Source organism: Asterias rubens, chromosome 9 (assembly GCF_902459465.1).
Source record: "Asterias rubens chromosome 9, eAstRub1.3, whole genome shotgun sequence".
In the NCBI taxonomy this organism is placed as follows: domain Eukaryota; kingdom Metazoa; phylum Echinodermata; class Asteroidea; order Forcipulatida; family Asteriidae; genus Asterias; species Asterias rubens.
Window position 1 is genome coordinate 16,421,869 of NC_047070.1, and position 14,462 is coordinate 16,436,330.

Consider the following 14,462-nt stretch of genomic DNA (forward strand, 5'->3'; position numbering starts at 1 on the left):
TCTTGTTAAATCCTATTGTTTGTATTTGTATATTGTGTTTGTATGGAAATAAATGTTGATTGATTGATTGATTGATTGACTTCACACGGAAAGTATTCACATTCAATTATTACTACTAGGCCTATAATAAAACAAATTTTAATTTTTGGTTTCAATTAGAAAGACTTGAGAACAAAAGTTGTTGGTTCAATGAGTGTCGATCATTCCCCCATTCAATGGTTTTGAATTTTGTTTTAGCATAAATTGTAAGGAAGGCATTCAGTAATGGGCCCTGGCCAGAACTTACTGACCCGGTTCGGGCTTGCCCCATTCCCCCATTGTTAAACTAGTTCTGAGTCAGCCTGACCCATGAATGAATGGGTCAGCAGGCTACCTGATGGGACGGGATTCGAGTCATTTTGTGACCCGGGAGCTTTTAGACGATTCTTTGACGGAATGTTTAGGCGTGGCGTTTTTACCAAGCCTTGGGTGAGCACAAACCTCTCCGGTGATTGAGCAAAGTTATTGAGTTATTTTAAACAATTATTTATTTCCCATTTGTATTCACCCTTAGCGATATTATAATGGGATTTGATAAACTGCATTGTGATGTAGGCCTAACCCATGGTGTTTCCACGAGCAAAGTAGGCCAATCTATACTTTTTGGCCATTACTTTTTTTTTTTAATTAATAAATAATGTTTTCGTCAGGATTATGTATCTTTCTTTTCATTGGTCTGTTGCTGGTTTCTAGTTATTATTTCTGGTTTTTCAGTTGAGGCTATTCGCATGTCGTGCACCAAACTTCTGATGGCTTCGGTCGGATGAGAACTGGCTTAGTCCAAGGGCCTGGGCATTGCTTGGTCAATGTGACACTATGTAGGCCTAGCCCTACTACAAAGCGACATCGAAATCCTCAACCCAGTTACAATCGGATGCAAATAAATGACTGTTTCTTCTAAGATGGTCTGGAGCAGTTCTTCAATCGGCCCCCCCCCAAAAAAAAAAACAAAAAACTTTTATAAACGAACTATTTTCCACGCATCCACACTTTCAGGGGCGTACCCAGACATTTATATTCAGGGGGAGGGCAACCGTGGGCAAAGACATAACTTTCCATAATTCCTTTTTTTGAATTGCAACTTATCTCATTGTTCCGGCAGTGCGTTTCACAATTTAAGGGAAAATGTTAATTTTGAGATCTGTTACTAATGAATCGATTGCACAAGCAATAATCTTTTGTAAATTCAGAGACACTTCACCAAATCAAATTTATGGGCACTTGAGTGAGCAGCAAACGTACCGTGCTGTGCCGTACCGTGCTGTGTCGTATCGTGCCCCTCGCAAAGAGCTTCTGATTTTAGATCGTGACATTTCCACTTTCCAGTAAAATAACAACAGGCATAGTTATGGTTCAACGAAACGAGGCCTGCTGCAAAAACAACAGAGACCGCCCGCCCGACCCCTCCGCCCCCTCCGCCCCGACCACCCCCCCCCCCACACAAGATAGCTGTCAACTATGTGACAACAGAGGGCGCACTCACCCGAAAGAACACCACACACGCAGGGCGGCGGCGAAAGATGAAAACCATCGATTTACTCCCAGACCAAAGTTGAATAATGACCTAAACTTTGCATCTGAAAAGGCATAAAAACGGCAAAAATCCGGAGGTCAATACACCACGACACGTCGACGACACCGGCTTGAATTGTTGGACAAAGTTATTTTCGATCAATGTTTGTAAGCCACTAAGTAGCAGACGAGAAAAAGAGAATGTGTTGGGTGAGTGTGAAGGATTTATAAGTTGGAGGTGGGTGTGTAAAAACCAGACCGTCTCGGCAGTCAACCATCACCATCTCAGTTTGGGTGGAGGTGGAGAATGGAGGAAGAAATTGGAGTGAGTAACTTTTTATTGCAAGTCTTGTTTTCTGGAGGATAATTTGGTTTACTATTCTGATGGACAGCTGCAGTTGGCAGAAAATTTGCAGTCATTTCTTGTTCGACATCTTGACTCTATATAAATCGTTTCATCAAATGGAATTAGCGAATGGCTGGACAGTTAGATGAACGGCGGTGAGATCTTGAAACCATGCGCAACACATAAACATATTTCATATGATTTCTTCTGGATGTTGGAATACACCCTCAACGATTGCTATTTAAAGCAAACAATAATGATTGTACCTCTGTGAAACAATTGTGTGGATTGTTGTAATTCAATTCAATCTACATCATCATACATTGACATTGTAGGCCCTATCAATCTATTTACTTGCGAGCTCTTGTTTCTGGTCCAGATCTCCAATGCAATGGTTGGAAACAGAGTTGAGGAAATTTAAACCCAAGCCAGTTGTTCTCCACAGCTGAAGCGTGAAATCATCAACAAACACTTGCAGCAGTGGATTCGCTATTAACAATATCCGATAACCCATATCCAACAACAGTAACTACACCAACCATCACCAACCCAGTGGGCGATCTAAATGGTCAATAGTACTACAATATAGTTTTCATTGGTCATAGAAGTCTCAAGGGGCTGTGATCTTCTGAAGAGAGTGATTCGGGTACAATTACACTGCTGCCAATCCACGTTGCCACAACTCTTTACAATATTTTGTTAGAGCACCAGTTCTAAGTAAATACCTAAGTACCAATGTGTAACGCCTGTCAATCATTGAATCAGTAGGACTGGCCAGGAGTTATTGCCTGTTGTTGGGAAAAGATGTAATGAGGTAACGATGACAATTCAAGACCCTGGCATGGTGGAATAATTCATGTATGTTTTCAGCATCACTAAACAGGGACTTCTGTGTATAGTCCTGTTTAATTGGTAGTCTGACCATTAAGAAAGGGAAAAGACACGTGTGCAGGAATATGTCTACGGTTCCCAGGCCACTGGCGAGATAAGCTGAAATCAGTGAGTAATAAAGCATAGCACCAGAAGGATCATTTATGATACCAGGAGAAACGTGTGCCCAAAATTTGCAGTCTTCAATTCTTCACAGAGAAATGTTGTGTGTTATTTTAATGTGCTCTCTACTACATGGTGACTGTGGAGGATTGACTAAGTCAACAAGTGGAATTCTCTGATCATTTTCATCACACTGTACGGCTATTAGTGCCTCACTGCAGAGGGATGCAAGATTGTTTACCCATGGAAGCCGGCAATAAAAGAGCCATGTTTGCTGACACGTAACAAATACACAGTGGAATTATTTGTTTGGATACTCGTAGTTAAAGTATCACTGCATTTCACACGCACAACCAGATCATTCAAATCTCCAACAGATTTCAAGTGTTTAGGAACTTTGAAAGCGGTAAAACCATGGAATATATTCGGTCCATAGTTAACAACAGTGTGAACAGTCAAACTATTTTGGGTGCGTGTAGCCTAAATCAAGGTTTCCAGATTTTAAAAGATTTGATAATGGTATTTAACTGACAGCCTTGGAAAGTGGCGGTAGCCATTTGATAACTTTATGGATCGTTGCCCGATACTAAAATGGAATTATTTATGATCGCCATTTAACTCTGAACGTGCAGTTACCAGGACAAGTGATATTAAAAGGTCTCTTATCGTTCACTGCTGGACTCAATTTTGACATTTGGTTCGTTTGTGATGCACAGAAGGTTGTGTTATTCAAGTTCGGTTTCACAATGTGGTCGCTAAACATAAAAACAGGCGCAGCAACCAGGAATGGATTTAAATTCGTTGACGGAAAGTCGGCAGTGAAAACTATAAGCGGTGACCTGCTGCCGCGATGATGTAACAAATACTCTTTGAAAGAAAAACCTCACCACTTGCTCAAAGATGAGTTTTCTCTTTGAGCCACTGCCGACTCTTCAAGAAGATGAGGAGCTGGTGTCCATAACGGACATCTTGGGTCTTCGAAGAGGACGTCTGCGGGAGAACGAGATGTGGGCAGTGTGCAAGGAGACGATCTTGGCACTGGACGCATTTAGGAGTGCTTCATTTGAGTTATTTAGTAAGCTGTATCTATGTCCAGATACTCTTGCGTTTGATAGCAGCAGTAGAGTTTGCTTCATCGACACAGGTAAAATTACAAACCATAATATTTTTGGGGGTTGAACAAAGAAAACATTGACTATATGTAGTGGGACGTGACCTCCGGATTAACGTGCCAGCAGGTTAATCCGGAGGTTGCAGTACTGGCACGCTACTCGCTAGTAAATTTCTTTGTTCAACACAAAAACATTGTCAATATAAAAGTCAGATGCTCAGGGCCAAGTTCTTGTGCAAAATAATAATTATATTTTTTTTAAAGGATGTTCACAAAAACACTTCCAAAGACAAACTTTACCATATTTGAGCTGAGTTTGAGTTTTTTTTATTAAATGTTGTAAATGGTGTATGTGATTGTTCCATCCAAACTTTAGGCTGTATCCGACTTGTCATAATGGTTACGGCTTTATCAATACTTCAAATGTCATCATTGACTTCAGAACACCCTTACAGGGTCTATGTAACATTTGTAGGACAAAAAACACAATGTCCACAGATTAACACTAACTTACACAGTTTGAAGATAATGATAGTAGACAGCTTCCCTGAAAATATTACATGCTGAGGTGCTGTAGTTTTTGGGAAATGAGTAAAACAATGTCATGAAAATAATTTACGTCTCATGAGACAAACGTATTTTCATTAATTTTTTTTACTCATTTCTCAAAAACTACAGCACCTCAGTAAGTAATATTCGGAGGGAAGCTTTCCACCATCATTATCTTCAAACCCTGTAAGTTTAATGTAAATCTATGGACATTTTAAAAAAGTACCCAAATCCTTTAAGAAACAACCACTACCAACATTCGTATGGTGATGGCCTTAAACCTTCCCAAACCTAACTGTAACCTATTCAACAAGACCTGTTTAAAGTCAAGAAGATTCCTGAACTTGAGATGATCAAAAACTACTTTAGAGGCCCACTGACTGATTGCACAATCAGACAGCTCTGTTCTAACTTACACTAGTTTGGACTGATCTCGACTATAATCGAGATGGTTGGGATGTTGTATTGTAGTGTTGGCCCAATTTAAATGCATGGCCCTGCATACAGATTACCTAAAATCCCTGTTCACTTCATTAATTCTGCCATACATCTGCCGCAAACTTTAATCGTTTGAACAATGTGAACTGATTATGATTAAAAGTGTGAAAGCTGACAATGTAAGCTGGATACAAACTAAAATGACCTACTGGTGCTTAGCTGCAAAAATTGGTGAGGGCCATAATGTTTGGACCCTAATATTCCTCAAAGATTATGACATATATGTAAGCTTTATGTGAAGATTGCCAATTATGGGTACACTTTTTATTACCAAGACACTAAATGAAAAACAGATAAATATTTTGAGTCAACCCTTACACCACCATGTTTGAATACAAATTTCCACTCTTCAGGTGGACAGAATTAGATTATAAGCATTTTGTTTTGAATCCTGGAATTTTCAGAAACTCTCTTTCACTCACTCAACCAACCAGTCATTGATAAAAGTGTGCAGGAAATGTCTTGTTTTCTATTCCCTTAAAACCATTCGCAAACATTGATGGTCCAAATATTATCCTTGATTCTTCACTGCTCTTTCTCAAAGCGACAGCAGATGACTGTATGGTCTTCTCTAAAGAGCAGTTTCTAAAAAAGAAAAAAAACTTGTGAAACCAACTAGTCATTGATGAAAGTGATTTATTTCCGTTCCCCTAAACCATATATTGATGGTCCAAATATTATCCTTGATTCTTTACTGTTTCTTCTCAAAACACCACCAGTTGACTTTATGGTCTTCTTAAAGAGCAGTTTCTGAAAAGAAAAAACCCAACGTTGTGAAATCATGTTGTTTAAATTCTTCAGACGGCTGTTTGTGAAGTCTTACAATAGCGTCATCTCAACGGAGGCAATTAAAGTCATGTCCTTCAGTTGGGATTTATTCTGGATTATCACTCCCTCTCCCAAACAACGGATCTCTCTTGTTTGTTAAAACCACAGCTGCAAATGAAGATATTAACGCCTGTCCTGCTCTATGCACCCCAGACTGACACATAACAAACCCCCCCTCTATAGATACACAAGGGCAAACTCTACCAGTGCTTTGGTCTAGTCAGAAAACCTGGCATGCCAGTTCAATACATAACCCTTTAATTATGCATAGCTGAAGCACGAACATTTGTGCAAAAAGGGTGGTTTTTTTTTTCTTCTTTCATTATTCTCTTGTATATTTGATGACCAGTTGAGTCGAGACTTTCACTGATTTTGTATTTGATGCGTACACTGTATGTTGGGATACATCAAGTGAGATGCTGGTCTTTTACAACTACCGAACGTGTCCAGTGCCTTAAGGCTGCACAGGGAACATTGCATACGTACATTGTATCTAGAGGGACACTTTACGTAGCGTGTAAAAGTGAGCAACTCTGCATTTAAGTGTTAAAAAAACACTTAAAGATCAGACATAGGCTTGTTGAAATTGTTGCTGGCTAGTTGGTGTCATATGTTTGAAGAATTTAAATAGTCCGCTGATTGAGTACTTGCCAGGTAGAGAAGTAGCGTTGTTAGAATTGTGTCTGGTACTTGGACTACTTGCCAATCGTACACCCAATGACTCCTTGGTGTAATGGTGTTTTAGTTTGGCATCTGGCCAGTGTCCAGTGGGCCACAGTTAATGGAGATTACTGGACTGGTATTCTCAAAGTATCTCGGATAGATCAGGGTTAGATTCTCTGCAGGGAAGAGTTTAAAATCAGAAGCAAAGTTGTTTTTCGAAACAACTTTGCTACGTAAGAATTCTTGAAGAAGTAAATGTGTTATTTGTTTTGAGGAAAAACGGCTAATCGTCTTAAAACCTTCCCCTGTTTCTTTGTGTTGGTAAACAGTTTGCAACTAGCTTTGTCTTGATTTGAAACTGTTCTCATTTACTCTATCCCCATTGCCTCCTGACATGGAGACGGTTTCTACCTCGGAGTTTCTTAATGGGTGGGAGGAACTTATTCTCTACTACACTGACAGTATAGCAGAGATCACTGGTAGGAGACAGAGTTGTGCTTTTCAAGTTTCCCTTTCATAAGAATCTACAGTAACACTTCTTCCCATTGTCCAGGCTTGGGGATGCGTCTGATCCTATGTGACAAATTGTTGACTTCCAAATTAAACCAAGTCCGCAGTCTCAAGTTTCAACCCTTATGCCCCCCACCTCAGTACTCTGATTAAGTCCGCTTAAGTGATCAGCCTTTCTTCTTAGTGCATTAGTCTCCATCCTCAGGTGTAAGCCGGTTGTTCCTGTGTTTCTAAGACGCTTAATCCCCGAACAAAGACAGGAAGCATATCAGTAGCCAGAGCAGTGATCCGGACAGTAGTTGGGCCATGTTGGACACTGGCATGTCCTCGTTAACTTATCAAGTACATGGCTTGATCAATATATGCCCAGAAAGGGATTTGGTGTGTGTGGACTTTCTTGAGAGCCTGATCAATAAATCTAGAGGCACTTCTTAGGCCAAATAAAACAAAATTATGTTTAGCGTCCTCCCTTTTGGGAAAAAAAGGAATAAGGGCCCTTTAAATACAAAAAATTTAAATGGCTGCTTGGAACAAAATGGTCATTAAGAAAGAAAAAAAAAGCAGTCTCTAAAAAGAAAGCGAGCGGGGATGCTAAACATGTTTTTGTTTTTATTTGGCCATATAGCAATGGTTTGTGAAGAAGTTTGTGAGAGGAAAAGTGCAATGAGCTTCTTCATTGAGTTTAATCCTTGCCCAGAGGGTCATGAAATATTCACACAATCAACACTTTTTGAGGAAGCGATAAAAGACTGTAGAGACAGCTAAATGTAAATGTCTACAGCCGTCGAAAAAATAACAAAAAAACTTTGAACAGTCGCTCATCCAAACACCCTGGCCTCATCCCTTTTTTGAAGCCACTTGTTGTTTTTCTTTGTCTTCCTGTTTTTGTTTTTATTCCCGAAAACTAAATTTGTCATGGATTTTGAATTCATCATGGCTTCACTCTTTCGAATGATTGATTTCATTCACCATTATTTTAGACTTTTAAGTAAAAAAAAAACAGTGATAATTTTAGTTAGGCTCTCTCCTTGAAAAAAAAGGCACAATGAGAGACACCCATCCACTCATTCTCTTTTTGAAAACACAATGCGATGAATGTACTTGTAATGGTTGGGCCCAATTTCTTAACGCCTGTATGCACAAAAACTTGTTAAGCATAGAAAACTCTTGCTTGTTTCAATTAAGGGAATAGAGTAGAGTGAAAGGGCTTCTAAAGGGGCAATATGTAGAGTGACAGAAATGGTGGCTGCATGAACCTTTTGAATTTCATCTTTGAGAGGACATGGCCATTTTCATTTTCAGGGCACTTCCAATGGAAAATCCAAAAGTCTATGGGAAACTTTTGACGTGCCAAGTCCAATGCCAAGCCTCCATTTCCATTGCCTTCATGGTCTTGGTGCCTTTGAAACACAGTAGAAACTTACAATTTTCTCATACGCATTTGTGGTGTGTCATGGCCGAGCGGTTAAGAGCACCGGATTCAAGCTCTGGTGTTTGACCAGCATAGTGTGGGTTCGAATCCCTGCCGTGACACTTGCTACGTAAAATTGGGGAGGTAGTGCTTTCTGTTCTACCTGCCAGGCTTCGGACTGATGATACCCAAGCCTACATCCATATGGACTGTAAAAGGGCCAACCCTGTTTCAGCCCTAGGAGTAGGTGGCAACGACCTTTGAAAAATAAAATTCGTAGCCCACACCTTGAAGTGGCCTTCAGGCCTGGTGTGTTTGGCGATGGGCATACAAATACAAAAAACATATAGGTTGCCCTTTACCTTGGTGCCCTTGCCTTTTCAAAAACTAAGCATACAGGCCTGCACTTTTGAAAGTTGAAAGTCTGTTTGCTCTCTGATCGCAATTAGACAGTAGCTGCTATTTTCAACACTTTTGGTTCACAAAAGCATCACATCATCACGGTTCAATGACTGCTTGGCTGGCACTGTGTTCCGGTTGCTAAGAAACTCATTCAACAAAGCTATAGAAAAGACCAAAATAACAACACTTTGTGTTGCACTCTTTTATGTTGGTACATCGATTCGGTCAACTTGAAATGCAGGTAACGGTGTCCTCCAGCAATTCTGCACAGCAAGAAATTTAGAGTGAACTTATTTTGTGCACACTGAATGCTAATATTGAGTTGCAAATCCTGTTTTCTTTGAGTAGTAATTGAAACATTTTGTAAAGCATTTTGCTCGGCTATACAAGGGAAAACGTTCACTGGAATATAAGTGATGACAATGCCTTAGGGTTGGATCAGTAAACCCAGAGACAACTTGGCAAAATGAGTTGGTTTTCGATATTTTAACACCAATCGACCGTTTCTTTCTTTGATCCTACAGCCAAAGAAATATTGTCCCTAGCCTACATATTCCCCCTTAGAGTTGGTTTGATTGATGATGGCTTCCCCTCCCTTAGGTGACCTACAAGTTCAGAGTGATTCTCCTTTGTGTTGGAAGGCTGTTTTATTATCATCCAATTCTCGGATTCAGTATCATGGGACATCTCTTCCGGTCGCCCATTGTTGAGGGAGCTAAGTCATGCCTTGACTCCAACCATTAAAATTAATAGCCTCATTTAGACTTTTGCTTTCATTACTGACTCCATGACCCTTTTAGATTTTTATTTAATTCAATTTCAGTTCAATTTCAGTTCAATTTGATTTATTTTACCAATTTACAGTGAAAGTTGTTTTCCTTGCGTGTACTAAAAACATTCAATTTGAAACGTACAACCACAATTCATTACAAATTACAAAACACAGCTCAATACTGACTACTACGTACATACAACAACTAAACAACTGGAATAATGCCCGGGTGGGATTCGAAACCAACAAGCATTGCCAATTCTAGAGCTGATGTTTTATTAATCACTAGGTAGCTGCATGTAGAAGGAGTTAGAATCCTTTATTTTAGCAGCGGAAACCGCACAATTTTATGTTAAATTTGATGTCTTCTAATGTGTGTATAGCATTGTACAGTGTATACTCAGTACTTTCCTCAGTCTTGTGGAAACAATATCCATGGTCATATTTACTCAGGTGGGATTCGAACTCCCGACCTTTGCTAATACTTGCTTCTTGCCAATTCTTGCTGACATCATACTTGTAATTTTGTGGCTGTTTTTTTCCTGTTTGGGAACAATTGCAATTAGAGAGTTCCAACCGTGGAGGGTAAAAATTTGTACTTTTGAGTTGTAGGTGATCCTTGTTAGTTTGTTTTAAAGTCCAAAAGGCTGCAAGTTTCTAGGAAAAGTTGGCCCTGAGTGACATAGTGAAGTACAAACTTTTAAAATGTCAGTGAGACTGTGTTAAATCCTCTATTCTGTGAAATTGATTTTCTGTGTAGATAACCCTCTTTATGCGATCATTCATGCAATATTTGCTTTTAAAAGCATATTTTCTTCACTCCTGAGTAACTTTGAAAGGGTCTGGTTGCGTATTAGCGTTTATTATATTAGGCGGGTTCTGCCACTGGGAGGTCTGTTACTCCTTCATGGATAGTGCCTTTTGGTACTGAACGACCCTCAACGCTAAGCGTCTACAATTAGCCAACTTTCATGTATGGATATTATTAAGGCCAATGATCTGTGTGTGACCATGGGATTTATTGACTCTGCCAGTATGGAACTTAATGATTGATCATTGACCAGTGTTTGTAAGATTCATCAAGTTTTCTTCTTCTCTCATGAATCATGACATTTCAAGGTGACTTAAGAGTTTCTGTTGTGGGTGGAAAAAGATCAATTATTTGTAACCAGGTTGTTTTTTTGTGTACATGCTGTAGTAGGTCAATTTAGTGTTGTTGTATGTGTATAATGTACATATAATATGTACATTATGTAAAAATGTAGTGTAAATATGTGTACTTGCCAAACTTTGTGACTGGCTTCCAGCCCTGTATGCTTCGTTTTTAAAGAGGCACTTGGGGCACCATAGCGACTTCTCCTTGGTAAAGGGCACCCTATGAGAAAATTGTAAACTTCTACCGGAGCATTTAAGGGCATCAAGGCAATGACCAATAGGCATGGAGGCGATCGCCTTTGTTGTCTCCGTGATGTATCAGGCCTGGTCTTCAGATTGAGCCACCTACATGTCCTAATTAATTTGGCTGGTTCCCTATTATGTCAATACCCTGCGATAGTAGATTACAAAAAGAAATACCAATAAACATAGTCTACACAGCAAATGCAGACATGATACTTCACGGAGGCAATAGAGGCGAGTGCCTTCATGCCCCTGTTATTGCTTTGGTGCCCTTAAAATGCTCGCCAGGAGGAATTTATAATTTCCTCGTAGGGTGCCCTTTTCGTGTTCCAATGAGGTGCCTTTGCCCTTTTAAAAAGAAGCATACAGGCCTGGATGGTGTTTCACCGTAAAACAAATATACATGTGATACGTCACCATGCAATGCCTCAAATCCCATATCTTCAAAACTCTTCATATTGCTTCTTTTAAAATAACATTCATAAATACCTCAGACAGTGTCGCTATTCCTATTGGTTGAGAGCGCGTCACGTGTGTGTGTATAAACCTTTGTTTATGACCAGTAAAAAGTGTTGAAACATGGGCGTGGCACGCGAGTTTGCATCTGTGCTTATAAGACAATTTCTTCATTCCTATTGGTCGAGAGCAACGGCCGAGACAGTTGTGCCACATCACGCGAAACGCGCGACGCGCACAGCATTCCCTTATAAGGAGTTGTTTACTCGAGGGCCTTGACTGGGCCTTATCATTTCATAGCTGGAGGGGTGTTGTGTTGAAAGAAATCATTGAAAAATTAAAATTTTTGCATTTATTTTACTTTTTGACCATAAGTGTTGATGTTTTTTGACCGAAAAGGTATTTATGAATGGGAATCAAAGAGTTTTGAATCGGTTTTCAACCAGTGGTTTAAACCCGCCGAGGCCTGGTTCTTGATAATTTACCTCGACTTTGTCTCGGTAAAATTATCAAGAACCAGGCCTCGTTGGGATTAAACCACTAGTTGAAAACCTCTTCACCACACATTGATTCCCTTATTTATTACTTGCTTTTATCAGAGAAAGTTTCAAAATGTGTTTACCTTGTGTGAATGATTCTATGGATATCATGCACTACCAAGATGTGGATCATGCATACTGTGCCTATAGTTCAAGGGCAGTGATGCTAGATCAACCATTGCCTCCAGACATTGCTGGGGTCTCTTATTTGATCTTACCACCTACATAACACACTTGAAGTCAACCTGATGAATGATTGTACATGCCATGGTGTCTTGACATCTGTCAGAGTTTTGTTTACAAAGATTCATGACATGTATGTATTTCCAATATGTATTTGTCAACTGCCATTTATCAAGTCGGTTTGTTCTAAACAAAATTATAGTACAGGAGTGATTGGCCAAATTGCTTGTGGGTTTTGGCAGTCCTTTGGTTTCCTTACCAGTAAAACCCCCATTACACCTAGACGCTGCCTCTCCTACAATGGAAAAGTGGCTGAGATTGTGGCCAATCGTGGGCCAAACATGTGCCAAATGTGGGTGGATCTCACTAGGCGTGGTTTGGTCAGGTGGGATCTACTAGTTTGGGTAGCTGCATTCTCCCCCACCCTTATTTTGATCATTTGCACAAAATAAGCGTGTTACAAGCAGGTCATGCCAACAAAGCGGGAGAAAAGTCGTAGTGGGTCGCCATGATCATGCAAGCAGCAAGGAAGCATCATGGTGAGATCTCGTGGTCATAGCAGTTAAGACTAGCTTATCTTGAGTTAGGACGAGTTACTCTTCCTCTTCCTAACTTAGGACGAGCCTGAAGTTTTTTAGTACTCCTCAGGACAAGTCCTTCAAAAGTTAGGACTATCTTTGTGAAATCGACCCAAGTCCATCGGCTTCTTCCTGGGCCCATCGTTCAAATGGTAGGAATGCTTATTCAATTGGAGACTTTCTGTGACGATAGGTGGCAACAGACTTACCGGGTAAAAGCCATCGTTCTCAGAATTATGCACATGTTCAGAACTATGTAAACAATGGAAATTTACCCGGTAAGTCTGCTGCCACCTAGCATTGGAAAGTCTTCCATTGTGTACTAGCCAGCTGGACCACTTTGAAATAATTGTCACTGGTCCTGAGGTGTTTAGGTTAGCGTTTGAGGAGAGGACCACTAGAGAACGCTGGTCTGTCAAATTTGAAAACTATCCAAAATAATATATTTGATAAATTGAAAAGGTATGAGTTAAACTACAGTTTTTGAAAATAATGTTCTCTTCTCTTTCTATATTGTAGATGTGTTGGACACTAAATACAGGCCGCCAGAGTATACAGAAAGGAAAGGCACAACACTTAAGGTGAGTTGATTGATTTTAGTATCAGTTGTGCATATTCAGCACCTGTACATTATAAAATCTTCCAAGGACCAAATATTATGCCTGGTGTAGGGAGAAAATTGAGTCTTCTCAACTTTCCTTTAAGTTTTGCAGTATTACTTTGTGAGAGTTACTTTGTCGCTTATGGGCCCAAGTTGTAAGCAAAGAGAAACTTTAGAGGTTTGAACATTACTTCATTGTAGTTATCTACATCACTATCACTCTTAGGGCCTTGTCACACGAGGCAACTTTGAGGCAACTGAAATGTGAACATTCAAATGTGTCTAGCTTTCTGTTACAAAAAGTTGAGAAAATAATATTTGGATACCCTCAAAGTTTGCTTATTTGATGTGAGTAGGATTTGTAACTTTTGCATGGTTGGAGTATATTTAGGTGGTGTTTAAAAAAACACCATGTGAATATCTCTCTGTTGAGAAGTGTTGGTTCTGAAAAGAACCGTTGGTTGTCAACTCAATGTTTTGATCAGTATGCTCTGATTCTCTGCAATGATAATTCTTTGGGCCATGAAATAATACAAGAGCGCCCTCTTGTGCTACTACATCTTAAGATCTGAGACACTTGATTGATAGGATGCTCTGCTGCCCACTGTTGTCGGCTTGGCCTAGGATAGTCTTAATTCAAGATGCCACTGTTGTTTATTATCTTACTACTCCAGCTGTTTGTTTCCATGGCTGATAGAGTCACCAATAGAGGGGGCTATCAACAACGGACCGTAATTGCCTAGAGGACTGCTCTCATAGGAGGGTATATCACCGATATCTCCTGTGATAGCGACTCCAATGATAGCGGCCTATGGTGAGAGAGTCCCTCTTGTGGCGATGGATCATGGGCAGATACTAACAACAGGAGAGTCTTGAACCATAGAGTGCTTGAACCAAGACTAGGCCTAGTGGGTGTGTCACAAGCGTCACTAATCAATAGTATGCTAATTTCCACCAGCCCCTTGGTGCAGCTGGGTAGTGGAGAGTGAGCCCACTTAATTCTATTTATGTCCCAAGCAAACAAACTGATGCTCCACCCAACAAAAGACCCCTGCAGTCAGGGGGAACTTATG

At 40.1% G+C, this 14,462-nt stretch overlaps 1 protein-coding gene across 1 annotated transcript in view; it reads left to right on the forward strand.

Moving 5' to 3' along the window:
* The first annotated feature begins 2,021 nt into the window (after positions 1-2,021).
* The window catches only part of LOC117294583, a 39,222-nt gene continuing 26,781 nt past the window's right edge, over positions 2,022-14,462 (forward strand). Inside the window, exons 1-2 of the mRNA XM_033777055.1 lie at positions 2,022-4,034; positions 13,308-13,369. Coding sequence (XP_033632946.1) covers positions 3,791-4,034; positions 13,308-13,369 — 306 coding nt within the window. The 5' untranslated portion in view covers positions 2,022-3,790. The remainder of the gene's footprint in view (positions 4,035-13,307; positions 13,370-14,462) is intronic.